This window comes from Caenorhabditis briggsae, assembly GCF_000004555.2.
Source record: "Caenorhabditis briggsae complete genome, chrX, whole genome shotgun sequence".
NCBI lineage: Eukaryota > Metazoa > Nematoda > Chromadorea > Rhabditida > Rhabditidae > Caenorhabditis > Caenorhabditis briggsae.
This window is the reverse complement of record NC_013491.2, coordinates 6,705,333-6,719,230: the sequence shown is the minus strand read 5'-3', so window position 1 is coordinate 6,719,230 and position 13,898 is coordinate 6,705,333. Positions and strand designations below refer to the sequence as shown.

At 36.0% G+C, this 13,898-nt stretch overlaps 3 protein-coding genes across 3 annotated transcripts in view; 2 read left to right on the top strand and 1 right to left on the bottom strand.

Moving 5' to 3' along the window:
* Positions 1–749: 749 nt before the first annotated feature.
* CBG27586 lies at positions 750–4,650 on the top strand (the record flags this gene model as incomplete). Its single annotated transcript, XM_045239304.1, has 4 exons — positions 750–1,188; positions 1,988–2,137; positions 3,172–3,315; positions 4,097–4,650. 4 exons carry the CDS (start codon positions 750–752, stop codon positions 4,648–4,650), a joined length of 1,287 nt encoding a protein of 428 aa, XP_045099945.1.
* A 579-nt stretch (positions 4,651–5,229) lies between these two features.
* On the bottom strand, positions 5,230–6,098 carry CBG27585 (the record flags this gene model as incomplete). The annotated part of the gene is made up of 3 exons (XM_045239303.1): positions 5,230–5,313; positions 5,384–5,899; positions 6,006–6,098. The coding sequence occupies 3 exons, from the start codon at positions 6,096–6,098 to the stop codon at positions 5,230–5,232; spliced, it is 693 nt and encodes a 230-aa protein (XP_045099944.1).
* A 2,646-nt stretch (positions 6,099–8,744) lies between these two features.
* The window catches only part of CBG17249, a gene marked incomplete at both ends in the record, with an annotated part of 9,511 nt that continues 4,357 nt past the window's right edge, over positions 8,745–13,898 (top strand). Inside the window, 3 exons of the mRNA XM_002644192.1 lie at positions 8,745–8,874; positions 8,919–9,179; positions 9,223–9,363. Coding sequence (XP_002644238.1) covers positions 8,745–8,874; positions 8,919–9,179; positions 9,223–9,363 — 532 coding nt within the window. The remainder of the gene's footprint in view (positions 8,875–8,918; positions 9,180–9,222; positions 9,364–13,898) is intronic.

Below are 13,898 nucleotides of genomic sequence, written 5' to 3'. Positions count from 1 at the left end.
ATTGGACTTTTCTCTAAAACTTTGAAAACAAAAATTACTATTTATTTCAATAAATTCATTCATTCAAATGTTTGTTTTCTTGCAAGAAGATCGTGATGTGTGATGTCAAAAAAAAGCATAAACCCCTCTCCGTTTATGATTTGTGGGAGGTTTCTGGATGCTACGTTTATGGGTTCGAAGGTACAAAAGAAGAACAGGATGCCCATAGAATCTGTTTTTCCCTTTTTTTCCCCTTAGTTCATCTTATGCTATTTTATCGTACAATTTTAATTTAAAGTTTAATTACCTAAATTTTAGGTTTCACAAAACTACATTTGTCTGGGAAAATTAGTGTTTTTGGGCAACTTCCAGATACTATAAACACTCTAATAAAAAGCCCCCTCCCGCCTGTCGAAGTGGGAATCAAAAACCACTTTGATACAGAAAAAAGAGCTCGTGATTTATGATGTTTCAGATAATAAATTTTAATCAGAAAACCACGCATGAGGACTCATTTTGAGGTCATGTTGGGAAATTTTACCTTAAGCTCAATCATCACAATTTTTGTGAAAGATGTCAAAAATCTCTCAACGAATAAAATGTTCGTCGTAATATCCTTCGTGTTTTTGTAATTTACAAGTTTTTGGTATCTCTAACGGAAATTAAGATAATTGAGCTGAAAGCGCTACGTAGTATAGGGAAGCGTTCTGTCAGAGTTATGAAATGTATGAAATTTTATATTTACAGAATCAAGTGTCGGAGGCAACAAAATGGACAACAGACAAGAAACGGGTATCAAAATCGATAACTATCCAGCAATCAAGAAAGAAAATGAAAGCCAAGATGTTGAACCAACTAAGAACACGAACGAAACACTCCACGACAATTTTAATCAAGTGAACTCGTCGTTTTTTATATTCGGGAAACTTCCAAAGCCTTGTGCACCATCTACTGGTTCACCGTGTGAAATGACAAAGATGGTAGCTATCGATAACTGTACCGATAAAGTTAAGAATCTGCAATGTCCTGAACCAACTCCCAAATATACTTCTGACTCTACGAAGAGCTTCCGCAAACCGTCTCCTGTCAGAACTAACTGGGATAATTCTTCAAAAATCAAAGAAGAATATTCCGGTAAGAAGGGAGAAAAAACAAGAAGGAAGGAAAAATCCAACGACGCACCGAGCCTTGCTGAACCATTCAGCGAAGGTATGTCTAAGGTATGAGATAGAACTCCTAGAAATGTCAAAAACTGAAAGAGGAGATAGATTTTTTCTGTAAAAAACTTTCAAAATGACCATTTTTGACATTTTTTTTCTTCCGGAAAACGACCATACATGAATCTATAACCACTAATTAATTTTTTGAGAATCATTTGAATCATCTTGGAACTCCACAAAATCAGATAAAAAATTCTGAAATTATGGTTTTAGACCTGCAATTGTGATCGCGCCAAACTTTTTTTTCTGTAGATCAAAAATTAATTTGCAGTTTGGAATTGTTCTGTGGGAGAGCGTGTTGTTATCAATTAGTTGACCCGGAAGAAACGATACGCATAAGCAAATGAGAACCGAGATGATTTCGCAATAGTTTTCCTCTTCCACCAATGTCTTTCGCTGTCTGGGTCTTTTAGGACGCAGCGCTCTCTTTCGTTTGCTACCCCTCATCTCTAAAGTCTCGTCAAATTTCTGCTTAACTTTTTGGTGTTAGTTGTCAGCTGCGATTTTCGCGTTTTCTTTTTTTAAAACCTCTTTCATTAAATTGTTATTTTATTTTTCAAATTTATAATTTTTTAGGTAACATGGATAAATTAGAGAAAACCATCGCTGACAAAGAAAAAACGATTCGTCTACTACAAGCCGAACTCACTCGCCAAAAAGAAAAGGTGTCAGGGCTCCAATTCGAAAATGATAAATTGCGAGGAATAGTGAAGGACTTATCGAAGTATAAGCAAGCATGTTAGTTTTTTTTTTTTTTTGAAAAAAATAAAGATAATTTTTTTTTGCAGATGCTTTGTCGCGTGATTACATAGAAAACCATGACACCAAGAAGTCGGAAGAGAAGAAACCAATTTTTGTTTGTCCCAAGGTTGAAGAGAAAAAGCCAGCGGAGAAGCTTTCTACGGATGAAAAGAAAGTAGCAAAAGAGGATGTTCGAGGTAAGTTCTAGAATTAAAAAAAAAAGAAAAGAGACAATATCTTTCAAATCTGAAACATTTTGAAATGTATACAGTGCGGTCAATATCTTTAAGAATCTCTCGATTTTGAGCGCGCAAAGAAAACTAGAAAAAATATCAAAAAACTGTAAACGCCACTCGATTCAGAATCCAAAACAACCCCCAGAAAACGAAGTTTCATGAATTTAGCACTTTCTCTTCAGGCAGAATTCAGATAAGTACAAATCTTCATAATCGGAGGTGAGACGGTTGATGAGTTCTGGGGCTACCGTTGAGAAGATTTTCGTGCCAATTCGGTCAATTATAAATATTTAAATGATGAAATGATGAAGCAGGGAGTAAGAGCTTTCTAATAAAATAAAATGACATTGAATTCCACCATGTGGAACTCCGGATTTTTTCCATAAAACCGAAATCGCTTCCAAAAACAGCAAAAATTGTGAGATGAATTTTCAGAAACCAATTTTCTGATCTGAAAACTTTCAGAACTCGATGTTATTTGATTCAAAACCATCTGAAAACATTTTTCAGATTGATACTTGGCACTTCCAAAAAATTTTCTAATGAAAATTATAACTGGATCATCGAAAAATCCGGAGGGGTCTTAAAGATATTGACCGCTTGCCTATCGGTTTTTTGGATGGTACATGGTCAGGGAACGTGCTAAATTCATGAAACTTTGTCTACTGTGGTTATTTTGGATTCTGAATCGAACGGCGTTCACAGTTTTTTATATCTTTTCTAGTTTTTTCTGCGCGCCAAAATCAAGGGTGGTCTTAAAGATATTGACCGGACTGTATGTGTTAGAAAATCATTTTTGAAAACAGTCCTGCTCAATAAAAACCAGTCGTTCTGGTTGAAAAAAGGCATATTGTAATATCATTTTCTTTGAGAGATATCAAAAGTTTGCCCACAATGAAAACGTTAGTGTCAGTATTACCTACACTATCATGGTTTACAGATTTTTGATATCTCTTACAGAAATTAAGATAGTTGAGAAAATTTGTTTTTTGTAGATGTCTTATCGCGTGATTACATAGAAAACAAGGAGACCCACAAACCGAAAGAGCCATTTTTTGTATGTCCCAAGGTTGAAGAGAAAAAGCCAACGGAGAAGCTTTCTACGGATGAGAAGAAAGTAGCAAAAGAGGAGGTTGTTCGTGAGTTTTTGAATTTTTGAAAAAAAACTGCTGAAATTCCAAAAAAATGCTATGAAATCGTGCCAGGCAATGTACAGGGAGACTCTATCCCAAATTGTCTACTTTAGTTGCAAACGGGTAATATGGATGTCTGAAAAAATGAAACCCTTTTTTTGAAACTATTTTCAATAGTAATTTTGGCTGAATTGACACAAAAATACTTTTTCAAACACCTGGAAACTACTAATTTCAATTTAATTGATCATTTGAGGAAAAAATTTGTTCCAGCACTGCATATGTGTCAGAAAAAAGTTTAATTTTAATAACAATGCTGCCAAAAAAAAACCGCGCATAAAATGTCATTTTGATTAAAATTAGTCCCATTGGAATATGAAACTTTAAAGGAGGCCAGATACCAAAAAAAAAAGTTTTCCTGATATTTTGCATAGAGAACCCCCATGAGGGGTTGAACTCATGACAGGCAGTTCAGGGGTACAGCACCGCTACCCGCTGAGCTACGGGGGCGCGAAGGCGTCTGACGACCGATGGTCTACATACGCGCGGGGCGATTTCGTCCCCCGAACTGTCCCCCGAAATTTTTGCTGTCTCCCCTCCTTTAAGCTCAAATATCTGAATTTCTGGGGAAAATTTCAAAAATGTTTCAACTAACAATAGGATTGTCATAATATCATCAACATTTTGATAGTTAACATCTTTTTGATATATTTCATGAAAATGGGAATAAATGATCTGAATAAGTGATAACATCCGGTGGCGTATATAAGTTACTAACTATTTACAGAACCATGTGTGGCAAACAAAAAATTGGGCAGCAAACAAGAAAACGGTGTCAAAATCAAAAACAATCTGGAAATCAAGAAAGAGAAAAAGGAAATAGTAGAAAACGAAGTTGATCCACCTAAGTCCACATACGAATCACTTTACGAGGATGAGTATCAATATGGTCTGTCCTTTTTTCGACAAGCAAGAATTCCAAGATCTCATCCACACTCCACCAGTTCACCACGTGAAACGACAAAAATAGTAGCTACGGATATCGATAACTGCACCGATAAGGTTAAGAATCTGCAATGTTTTGGATCATCTTCCGAATCCACTTCAAAGTCAACTGAAAGTTCCGACAAACCGTCTGATGTCAAGAAAAACTGGGAGGATTCTTCAAAAATCAAAAAAGAAAAAACAAGACAGGAAGGAAAAACCAACTACACACCGGACCTTGCTGAAGCAGCTCACAATGTTATGCCTGGAAATTATTTCGAGCCATACAGAGATAACAAAAAAGTTCTATACCAGCCACATGGACCCTCACCAGCGAATTACTCAGAGGAATGGTGATAAGGGAAAGTGAGAAATCTACTCAAACAACGGCATTAATAGTTTTTTACTTTCAGAAGTATGAGGGTCATTGGCTTGCAATTCGTTATTTTAAAAAAGGCAAATGATAAAATCTCGGTAAATTATTAACAAGAATAAAGTGTTTTGTGAAATAAAATAATCATCTGATGAGATCATTCCTGATAACAACATAGGATTTTTACTATCAGCATGTTTGCATGCTTCCGCGCCTCACTTTTTTGACAGTAATTTAAAAAATAATTATTATTTCTGAAATTCAGGTGAACAGTTTTCGAATTGTAACTTTTTGGCGTCCTTCAAAAAAATGGGAAACATCACTTTATTTGTTTCTAAAGAGAACATTTTGAAAAAAAAATAGTTTCCAAACAAAAAATGAGAATGAGAAAAATGAAGCAAATTATCAAACTCTTTGATTTTCTGAGCTACCGTTTCCATTGCTTCATTCAGCGATTTGTCGGTTCCTGGCTTTTTTCCTTCACTGGATTTTCGAAACTTCATTTATTTATTATAAAAATGATTATAAATTATTTGATTGGTCTATGAAACCTTGCATGGGGACTATGGGAAAATTAGGAGCAAGTGATGCATCAATTGTCTTGGGCGCGCTGGCTGAAGAGCTTTGAACCATGGAAGTTGAAACTTCTGGAGTTGTTTCGGATGCCATCGCGACTAGCCGGGAAGTTATCATCTGGGCGGGGACAAAAACTCCTACAAAATGGATTTTTGTGCATTTCTTCATGCATCTTCTGTAGTCTTCCCATTTCCCGTTGCATAGCAAGGTTGAAGTTTGGATCTTGTGGTTCTGCAGAATGAGAAGGTCTTGCTTAGCTAACGCAATTGTGTCCTCTTCTGATCCTCCCATATCTGCTGAACATATGATTCTCGATGCGTCTGGAATCGTCAAAGCTTCCATAGTTCTTGGATTTTCTGGAATTGTCTTTTCAGTGGATGCAGATGCGGAATTCTTGATCAGTGAGATCGTTGTGGAAATTTCCGATTCTACTGTTTCCGAACCAGCAGATTCATCAGGAGCTTCGTCTTCTACCAGAGGATACTTGACATTATCTTGATGAGCCTGGTTCTCGAAGATTATTGGATTCTCGGATCTCACTGTTGATTCTTGCGGAATAGATGCTTTTGAAGTCCGAACATCCAAGGTGACTCCAGCCTCGAAGACTTCTTTTGGGCACATCAAAATCGAATCAGCTTCCTTGATCACATTTTGAATCTGAATGTTTTTCATTCATGGACGATTTATGATCCCAGAAATGTGACGGAGAAAATCTGCAAAAAAGTATATTAAGAACATAACACATTCAGTTGTAAGCTATTACCTTGTTTTCTCCCAAATTCTTCATTTTTTCCATTGCTAGCAAAGCCTTCTTTTGGAGATTTTCCAGGTTGTCGAAGAATGCAATATTTTCCATGTAGCCAGAGCAAGTACACTGATTTTTGGGTCATCTGGAGTCGTGATAGCTAGCGTATCTTCTGGTGGACTGATGCTATTTGTTCTGTTTTCACATGAAAAGGGATAAGTTCAGAAAAATAAAGGGAATTCGTTCACAGATGTCCAAGCAGAAGGTCGTCAGGGAAAGATATAGGGAGAGATGATTACATGAGAGGGGAAATGAATGCTAATGGTTGGTAACCGCCGGTATTTATAGGAAACGTCGAGGGGCGGAGTCAAAACCAGGTGGGCTGTCTTTACCTATATTGGTATTTACGGCAATAGTAGTGAGTTTTATGACAGTGTTTTTGTGTCCTTCCCAGGAGAAATGCTGATAATCGACGAGAGACAGGAAAGACATTATGTGGTTTGTCTAAGATTTAGGGAAAAGGAGCGATGAGGAGAATGTCAGAAACTCTAATCCCAGAACGTCACCGAAAAATGAACCAAGTCTAAAAAAAAAGTGTGTGTTCCTAGGTTTTTTCCTCAACAAAAATTTATTTAATTACTCAGAGAGATTGTTCAAAATCTAGAAACAGTTTTTTTTTTGAAAATTTGTAAATATGAAGACCCCAGTTAAAAAAAACTTGCTGTTTCAAATTTTAAAGAAAGTTCATTTTTCAAATGTTTATAAAAACACACGTAAAATTGGAAGAAACCCGTTTGGCTGTGGTAAAAAATCAAAAAGAGCTTTAAAACTGTATCCGAATCTAAAGACCCTGGAATAGCGGATGAAATGCCTACACCATAAAAATTATATCGGACAAAGGTATCATATAATTACTGAAAGAAACAATTTCATCTAGCTTAAAGAACTTTTAGGGTTCTCATTTACGGATATTTAGAGCTCTACCAACCTCAAGTTTTGAGAACTTCAAATTTTCAAAAAAAAGTCGGTAAGTCAGAAACCCGGAAGTCAGAAACTCATAAATTAGTAAATTCGAAGAATGAAGATACCGGCAAACCTAGGGATTTTAGAAGTTACGGAAGTAAGTTTTCAATTTTTGACTTTCTTTTTTTCTTAATTAAAATAAACTCGGAATTTCTTCAATCCTGAACACACCTGAAAATTGGAATTCCGGAACTCAAAAAGTTCGAAAATTGGAAATTGGAAAAGTAAAAAAGTTGGAAGTTACAAAGTTTGTAAACCCAAAAATTCAAAGCATCGGAAATTTGGAGTGGAAAAATAACTTGAAAATCATATTATCCTTGTTCTGCTTATTGTAATTACACATTACCCATTTATCATCACTAGTGATGATTTGGTTCCACCATTCATGTGCGCAATGCAGGATGAGAAGATTCAAATAGGTTCCCACACGTGAAACAAGGTTGCGTTGAGCCAAAAAAGTGTGATCCATATCTTTCCACATTTTTGACTTTACCGAGGGTTTCCAATTTATGGCTTTTTGACAAAAAGCTTGCCATTAATGTTCTTGATATATCCCGCACAGTTTGAGACGGGTCCCTTTAGATCCCGCTTTTTAATGGACCCAAATCTAAGCATGTTCGCCTTTTTGAAGAGGAATTTTCGTCAAACGAGAATTCCCCTTTTTCAAATTGATAAAGCCGGGGTGTAATGATAGTTTGAAAGGGTACACCTTCGCTAAAAACATCCACTAATCGAAGCTCGATTCCAGCATTTTTCCGGTCAGATGGAAACAAAAAAATGAAAGGACAGTCCGAAAATGGAATATATTAGAGACAACAAAGTTGAGCATATCTCACTACACGAAAAAAGAGAATGATCTCCGTTTGGGTTGAGACTCTATTAGACCCCACTAACATACTGAAAAAACGACAGCTCCCTCATTTTTACCTTGTCGTTAAAAACCAAGTTTGAAAACAGTAGATCAAAAATGACGGGAACTTTCCAAACAACCTAATAGATCAAAAATTATCGTATTTTTCCACACTAATTTATGCGCCTTTAAACAGTACCTCGCCATTATTTTTCATTTTCTTTTCCTTCCATTTTTCGCTAGTTTTTGTCGATTTTTGTCTAATTCTTATTAAACTTTAATTTATTTCATTCATTAGAAACCCGCCAATTTTGGGCCCACATTACATAAATTGTGAGAAACGGTTCGAAATCTCTTGCATTAATATGAAAAATACCGTAGTGCTTTCGTTGCTCGACTGACGATAATTTTTGATCTATTTTTGGCAAGGTTCATCGGCGCTGAATAAGAATAATAAGTTCCTAAAAATCAAGTTATTGTTTTCATTATACTTTCCTTGAGGGTATATGAAATTCTTTAGGGAATCAAAAAATCACGTCCAAATCACAAGATTTCTTTTTCGGTCATCCAATCACTGCGTGTCCATTTAAAAAAATATTGAAGTGTAAACGCTGCTAAGCATTCTTTGAATCTCATTGCATTCATTTACATCGATTCTGAAAATATACTACACCTACTACGGTTTTAATAGCATTGGACATAAATAGACCTGATGTTGAAAATGTTTTGCTTAGCAGCTACGCAAACAATGGTAATCATGACATTACTTGTATAAATATAATCGGACTATTTTTATTTTCCATAAAATTATGTTTTTCAAATATTTATTTCTGTTGAGTTTGAGAGCATTCTGTAATTGTTATCATAATGGTGGTCCAAGTTACATGGATTCGCCACTTTGGTCTCTAGTGCCAGATTATGCGGAATCCGAACTAAATTGGAAACCTAGAAATTTCGTTCATTACGATGTATGGAAAAATTGGAGAACTGGTGAACGCAAACAATTTCCAAGAAGTGAGTTTTCAGTTTTTAACCATTTTAAGTTGAAACATTGTGAGGTTGTGGTGGACTGGATGAAGGGGCAGCCGTTGTTTGGCCGGAGGATTATGACTATCAATTTGATAGTCATTTCTTGTGGAGCTGTGAAAAGAACGATATCGATGGATCATTGAACTTTGAGCCATCGGCATGTGTTGGCGATGAGTCGGCTCAGAAAACTCACAGCATCAGAGCTGGAGAAACAGAAATTTACAAGAATGGATCAGTAGTAGTTTCCTGTAAGCGGTTTGAGGGAAGATTGCAAAGAGTGAGCACGCCAGGTAAATCAGCAACTTCTCAACTCATTAATTCCATTCTTTACAGTTTCTGGATGCTTCTACAATAACACAGTATATCCCTTAGGTGCACATTGGTCAGAACCCAACATTGGGGATTCCCAGACTTTACACAGGTTCATGACTTGCTACAAGTCAGAATCCGGTTATTTTGAAAAGCGAGTTGCGGGTGAGTTGAAAAGATTTTTTGAAAGTCATACTCAGCCATCATACTCAGGATGCATACTACAATCGGAAGTTCCTCAATATATGCTGCTGAACCAAACATGGGGCCTAGCAGAGAACGTTTTTAAAAAATGCGTCGAAACTGAACCCGGAAAAGTAGATTTGAAATCTGTTGAGAAATTTGGTGCGTAGTACTCAAAAATTTCAGTTGCATATCTTGAATTTCAGAAGACACATGTAACTTGAATGGAGTAACTTACCAAAGAGGACAATGGTTTGATAAACAACGTGGAGCAAACTTAAGATGTGCATTCGGAAGAGTGGAAAAAGATTGTAGGTTTTAGAGATAATTATTGATTCGCGAATAATCACAATTCAGCATGCGAGATAGGAGGAGAACTTGTTTGGCTCAACCACGAAGTGAAACTATCGAATGGATGTACCTTTTTGTGTCACCCACAAACTAATATATACAATTGCGATGTTTCACTTAATGAAATGAAAATTTTACGTGCTACTGAAGCAGCGAATAGCTAGATCTAATTATTTTTGAATATACGCTTGTCTGTAAATAAAGTCTGTCAATGATGGGTAATATTCTGACAAAGTTTCAAGATTCGTTCTCATTGTCTTCATGCTTTTTTGCAAAGCTTAGTCTTTCCCTGGAAATTCACTTGAAAGCTATTCGTGAAGGAGAGATGGGGTAGATGTTCTACGTTTCGAGAAAAAGGAATCTGACCGGATCGACGAACAAGTGAAAATTGATTTAGTAACAGCCAACTGTTCGAAGCGACCTGTAACACCATCGCAAAAATTAGGTCCTCAAGTTCTATTTAGTAAACATCTTTCATAAGTAGAGTACCGGAAATCGGGTCTAGACATTCCTGGTGGTCCGTCGATAGTCCGTCAATGCCTCGTCGGCTGCCAACTAGCAGTCATTTTCCAGTTTGGGCCTTTTCAAATATCTTTCAGTAGTATTTCAGAAGTTTCTCTTTGTCAGTGTCTTTATGATTTTAAGATTCTTCTCCACCTCTCCGCTATGATCCCCCTTATGACGCCTCTTTTATGACGACGTAATTTTAGTCACACTTCCCTTATGACATTATGACTTCCTGGACTACCCGATATTAACATTTTATTTTGTTTGTCGACTTATTTTGTAGCTAAAAACTATGACGATTGACAAAATAATTTATCTTTTGTATTTTTCTCATAAAAAATTTTCGGGGAAAGTTATAAAAAGTTTCAAAACTCGCTTACACTTTGGATGAGCCCAAGTTTTCAAGTTTGAGCATTTTTCCGAGAAAAATGTCAACATTGGCAATTTCACATAGTTTTGAGTATAACACAAAAAAAATAAAAGTCCTAAAACTTTATAGGAGTGGAGAAAATCATTTGAAATAGGCCGATTTTACACTGAAAAAGTGATTTTTGGTACTGCAACTAAAATTTCAGCACTTTCGAGGTCTCTCAAGCATATTTTGAAAACGGTTTTACAGGTTTTCAAACATGCTCTTTAATTTTTTTACGGTTGGTTTAGGCAAATTAGCCGGACAACTTAAAAAGTTCCCTTGTAAGATATCCCAATATCGAAAACCCTTTTCTTTTCCCAACCAAACGAAAAATCAACTCTCAATATTTCCTGTGCAATTGATTTCATCTTGGAACTCTTTCACATTTTACCATTGATCTTTAATTCAAAAATTAATTTTTTATCATTAAAAAATATCTCTTTAACTTTCTCTCTAAGTACCGTGAATACATTTTATTGAGAGCATTCATTCTCAATGATCGTAATCTTTCTTTTAATATTTTTTTTTTCAGAAATCATTACCGTCATCATCATTATTCTTATAAACGGAGTGGCTTTTGTTTTCTTCTCTGTATGTAGGCCCAAATTTAGAGAAAAAAGATTTTTTCAATTTTTTCAAATTTGAAGAAAAAACAACTTATTTCAGTAAAGGAATATCCAAAAAAAAACAATAATTGAAAACAAAACAACCAGGGAAAAATTGAATTGAAGTTCCCGAAAAGTCTGGAGAGATTTTCAGTCATGAACCAGCATCAAGAGATTCTCGATCGCTCTACAGATGTCGTCTTCTGAAATTCGCTTATCCCGTCCTTTCAAGCTTCTAAACGTTTCTTTGAATGTTTCATAGAGTGAATTCAACGACGGCGTGCCGAAAAACTCTTAACCTCAAATTCTCCAATTTCACTTGATTTACTCCTTCCTCCTATACTTTGTTCTCCTCCACTAATTCCAGAATCTTTGCTTTTGACGCTCCAAACGAATGATGGTTATCAAGGACAGTTCGTCTTAGCAACTCTGTGGAAATAATCTCTGAAAATCATCGATTTTTCTATTACAATCAAGTGTCTTCTTCGTGAACTCAAATGTTTTCATCATATGCTGAACCAAAAGTTTCTTTGGATCTTCATAAGGTCCTTTGATGTGTTTGACAAGATCAACTACTAGAAGTACCGAGGTGCGTTTCTTGTCACTCGTCTCTTCTTGTTTTGGCTTGAAATCGAGATGCAGCATAATTTTCTCCTCACTGTTTTCATTTTTGTAGATTAGGATAAAATCCTTCGTATCATCTTTGTTCAGTTCGACGGTTAGTTCCGTCATATATCTGGCGCTTCTCAAAAACGAGTGGGTACGCTTGAATGTAGAGAGATTGAGCCTAAAATGTGTTGTGATATAGTATTTTTGAAGAAACAGATATTTTTAAATCACTCGGGAATGGAGTTAATCGGGTATGCAGTTATGACATTTGACGGTTATCATTAGAAAGCGGAGAACAAGTTAATAAGGATAAGGATTTTAGAATTTTCTATAATGCCTACAGAACAGAGAAAGTTTTCTTTCTCAGAAAACTGAATCTCAAGCTCTGGATTTCTTTTTTTTTTCTTTTTTTTAAAGAATTTTTGGATCTCGCTAACACAAAATACAAAAATCAAAATGTTATATTATACTCGAGCGAAGCAGTAGACAATCCAGAGCTTGAGCCTTAATTTTCTCTGAGCTGTCGGTTTTATTGCTGATATTAAAGCTGTCGGTTTTATTGCTGATGTTATTCGAAGGATTTGAAGAAATAAGGAGTGATGGTAACCGTGAAAGAAAATGATAAAAACGAAGGTAAGAAGGACTAACCCGCAAGAGTTAGTCCTGATGTGGGGAAGGAAAAGAGAGATAGTGACAGGATCAAAGGGATGGGGGCAAGTCAGAAACGGGTAATCGAGATCTCAAGAAGTTTTTGGAATTGTGAGGGTGGTAAGAAAGTGGGGCAGTTCTTCACAATAGCGTTCCAGTCACAATAGCGATTTATACCATCCATTAGTCAGTTATTTTTGTTTTCAATAGGAAATGTGCTATGACCACTACCTCAATAATTACCAAATTCCAAAAAAAAACTCACACGTCTGCAAAATCCATATTCTGGATAACTTCATCTCGAACAAGTGCCGGATATTTGAAAAGTTTCAGTTTTTTGTAGCATTATGGAAAGTTTAAAAGTGAAATTTTCAAATGACATGGCAAAAAAGTCAAGTAATCCACGCTTCCTATAAAAAAGTAAACTTTCGGGAGCGCATCCCGGTAGAACACTGCACATGTTGAATGAAAATGAGGGGATCAATAATAGAGTAATGCGTATACGCATCAGAATACAAGAAATAGGGATGAGTTGTCATCAGATACGCAACAGAGTAGGGGTCAAAAACTGCCGTCAGCTCGTCTCGCCAGACGGAAGGAGAAGTACGGAGAATAAAACAGAAAGCACGTACACCCTTCTTGCTTCTCACCTTATTTGATGTATTGAACACTGTTCATGTCTACAAATCGCGCAGAAAAAAGGAACAGGTGAAAAGATAAAGAATTGTGCCCAACCCATCCCTGGCCAGAATGCTCTTGGGCCAGGTTATATTCAAAAGATTATCATTTAAAAAAGCGGACGATGACAAATTAAACACACAAAGAAATATCTTTTGATGTGAAATGAAAGAATCTTCTAATGGGTCATTCATAATAATAAAGTAATGTATTACCACTAGGCTTTCTGGCGCTCTTTCGGCAGTTCTAACATCTGGCTGGCGCCTACGAAGCGATTACTTCGCTATGTTTGCAACCTGAAATTCAGGTAGACAGTTTTTCGAATTGTGATTCAAACCTACCAGACACAATAATTCAATGCCAGATCAAATTAGGTCTCAGGAATTGTTTCCTCTGGGAGAACGGAATGATGTACAACGAAGAAATAAAGAAAAGAGAAACTATATAATTAGTTTATTATAGAAATTATCGTCGTAGTTTTTTGAAGAAAAAATAAGTTTACAAACAAAATAACATTTTAACAACATCTCGGGTAGTCCAGGGAGAAATTGAATGGGAGAGCCATAATGTTTAAGTTATTATCCATCTTTTCTTGTTCTTTGCCATCCTGTTTTCTTCTTCGCCATCTCGGTCTTCCTGGCAAATCCAATTTCCGGGAATCCAACGATATTTCCAAGATAAGATTTAAAGGAGTCTGCAAAAAAAAA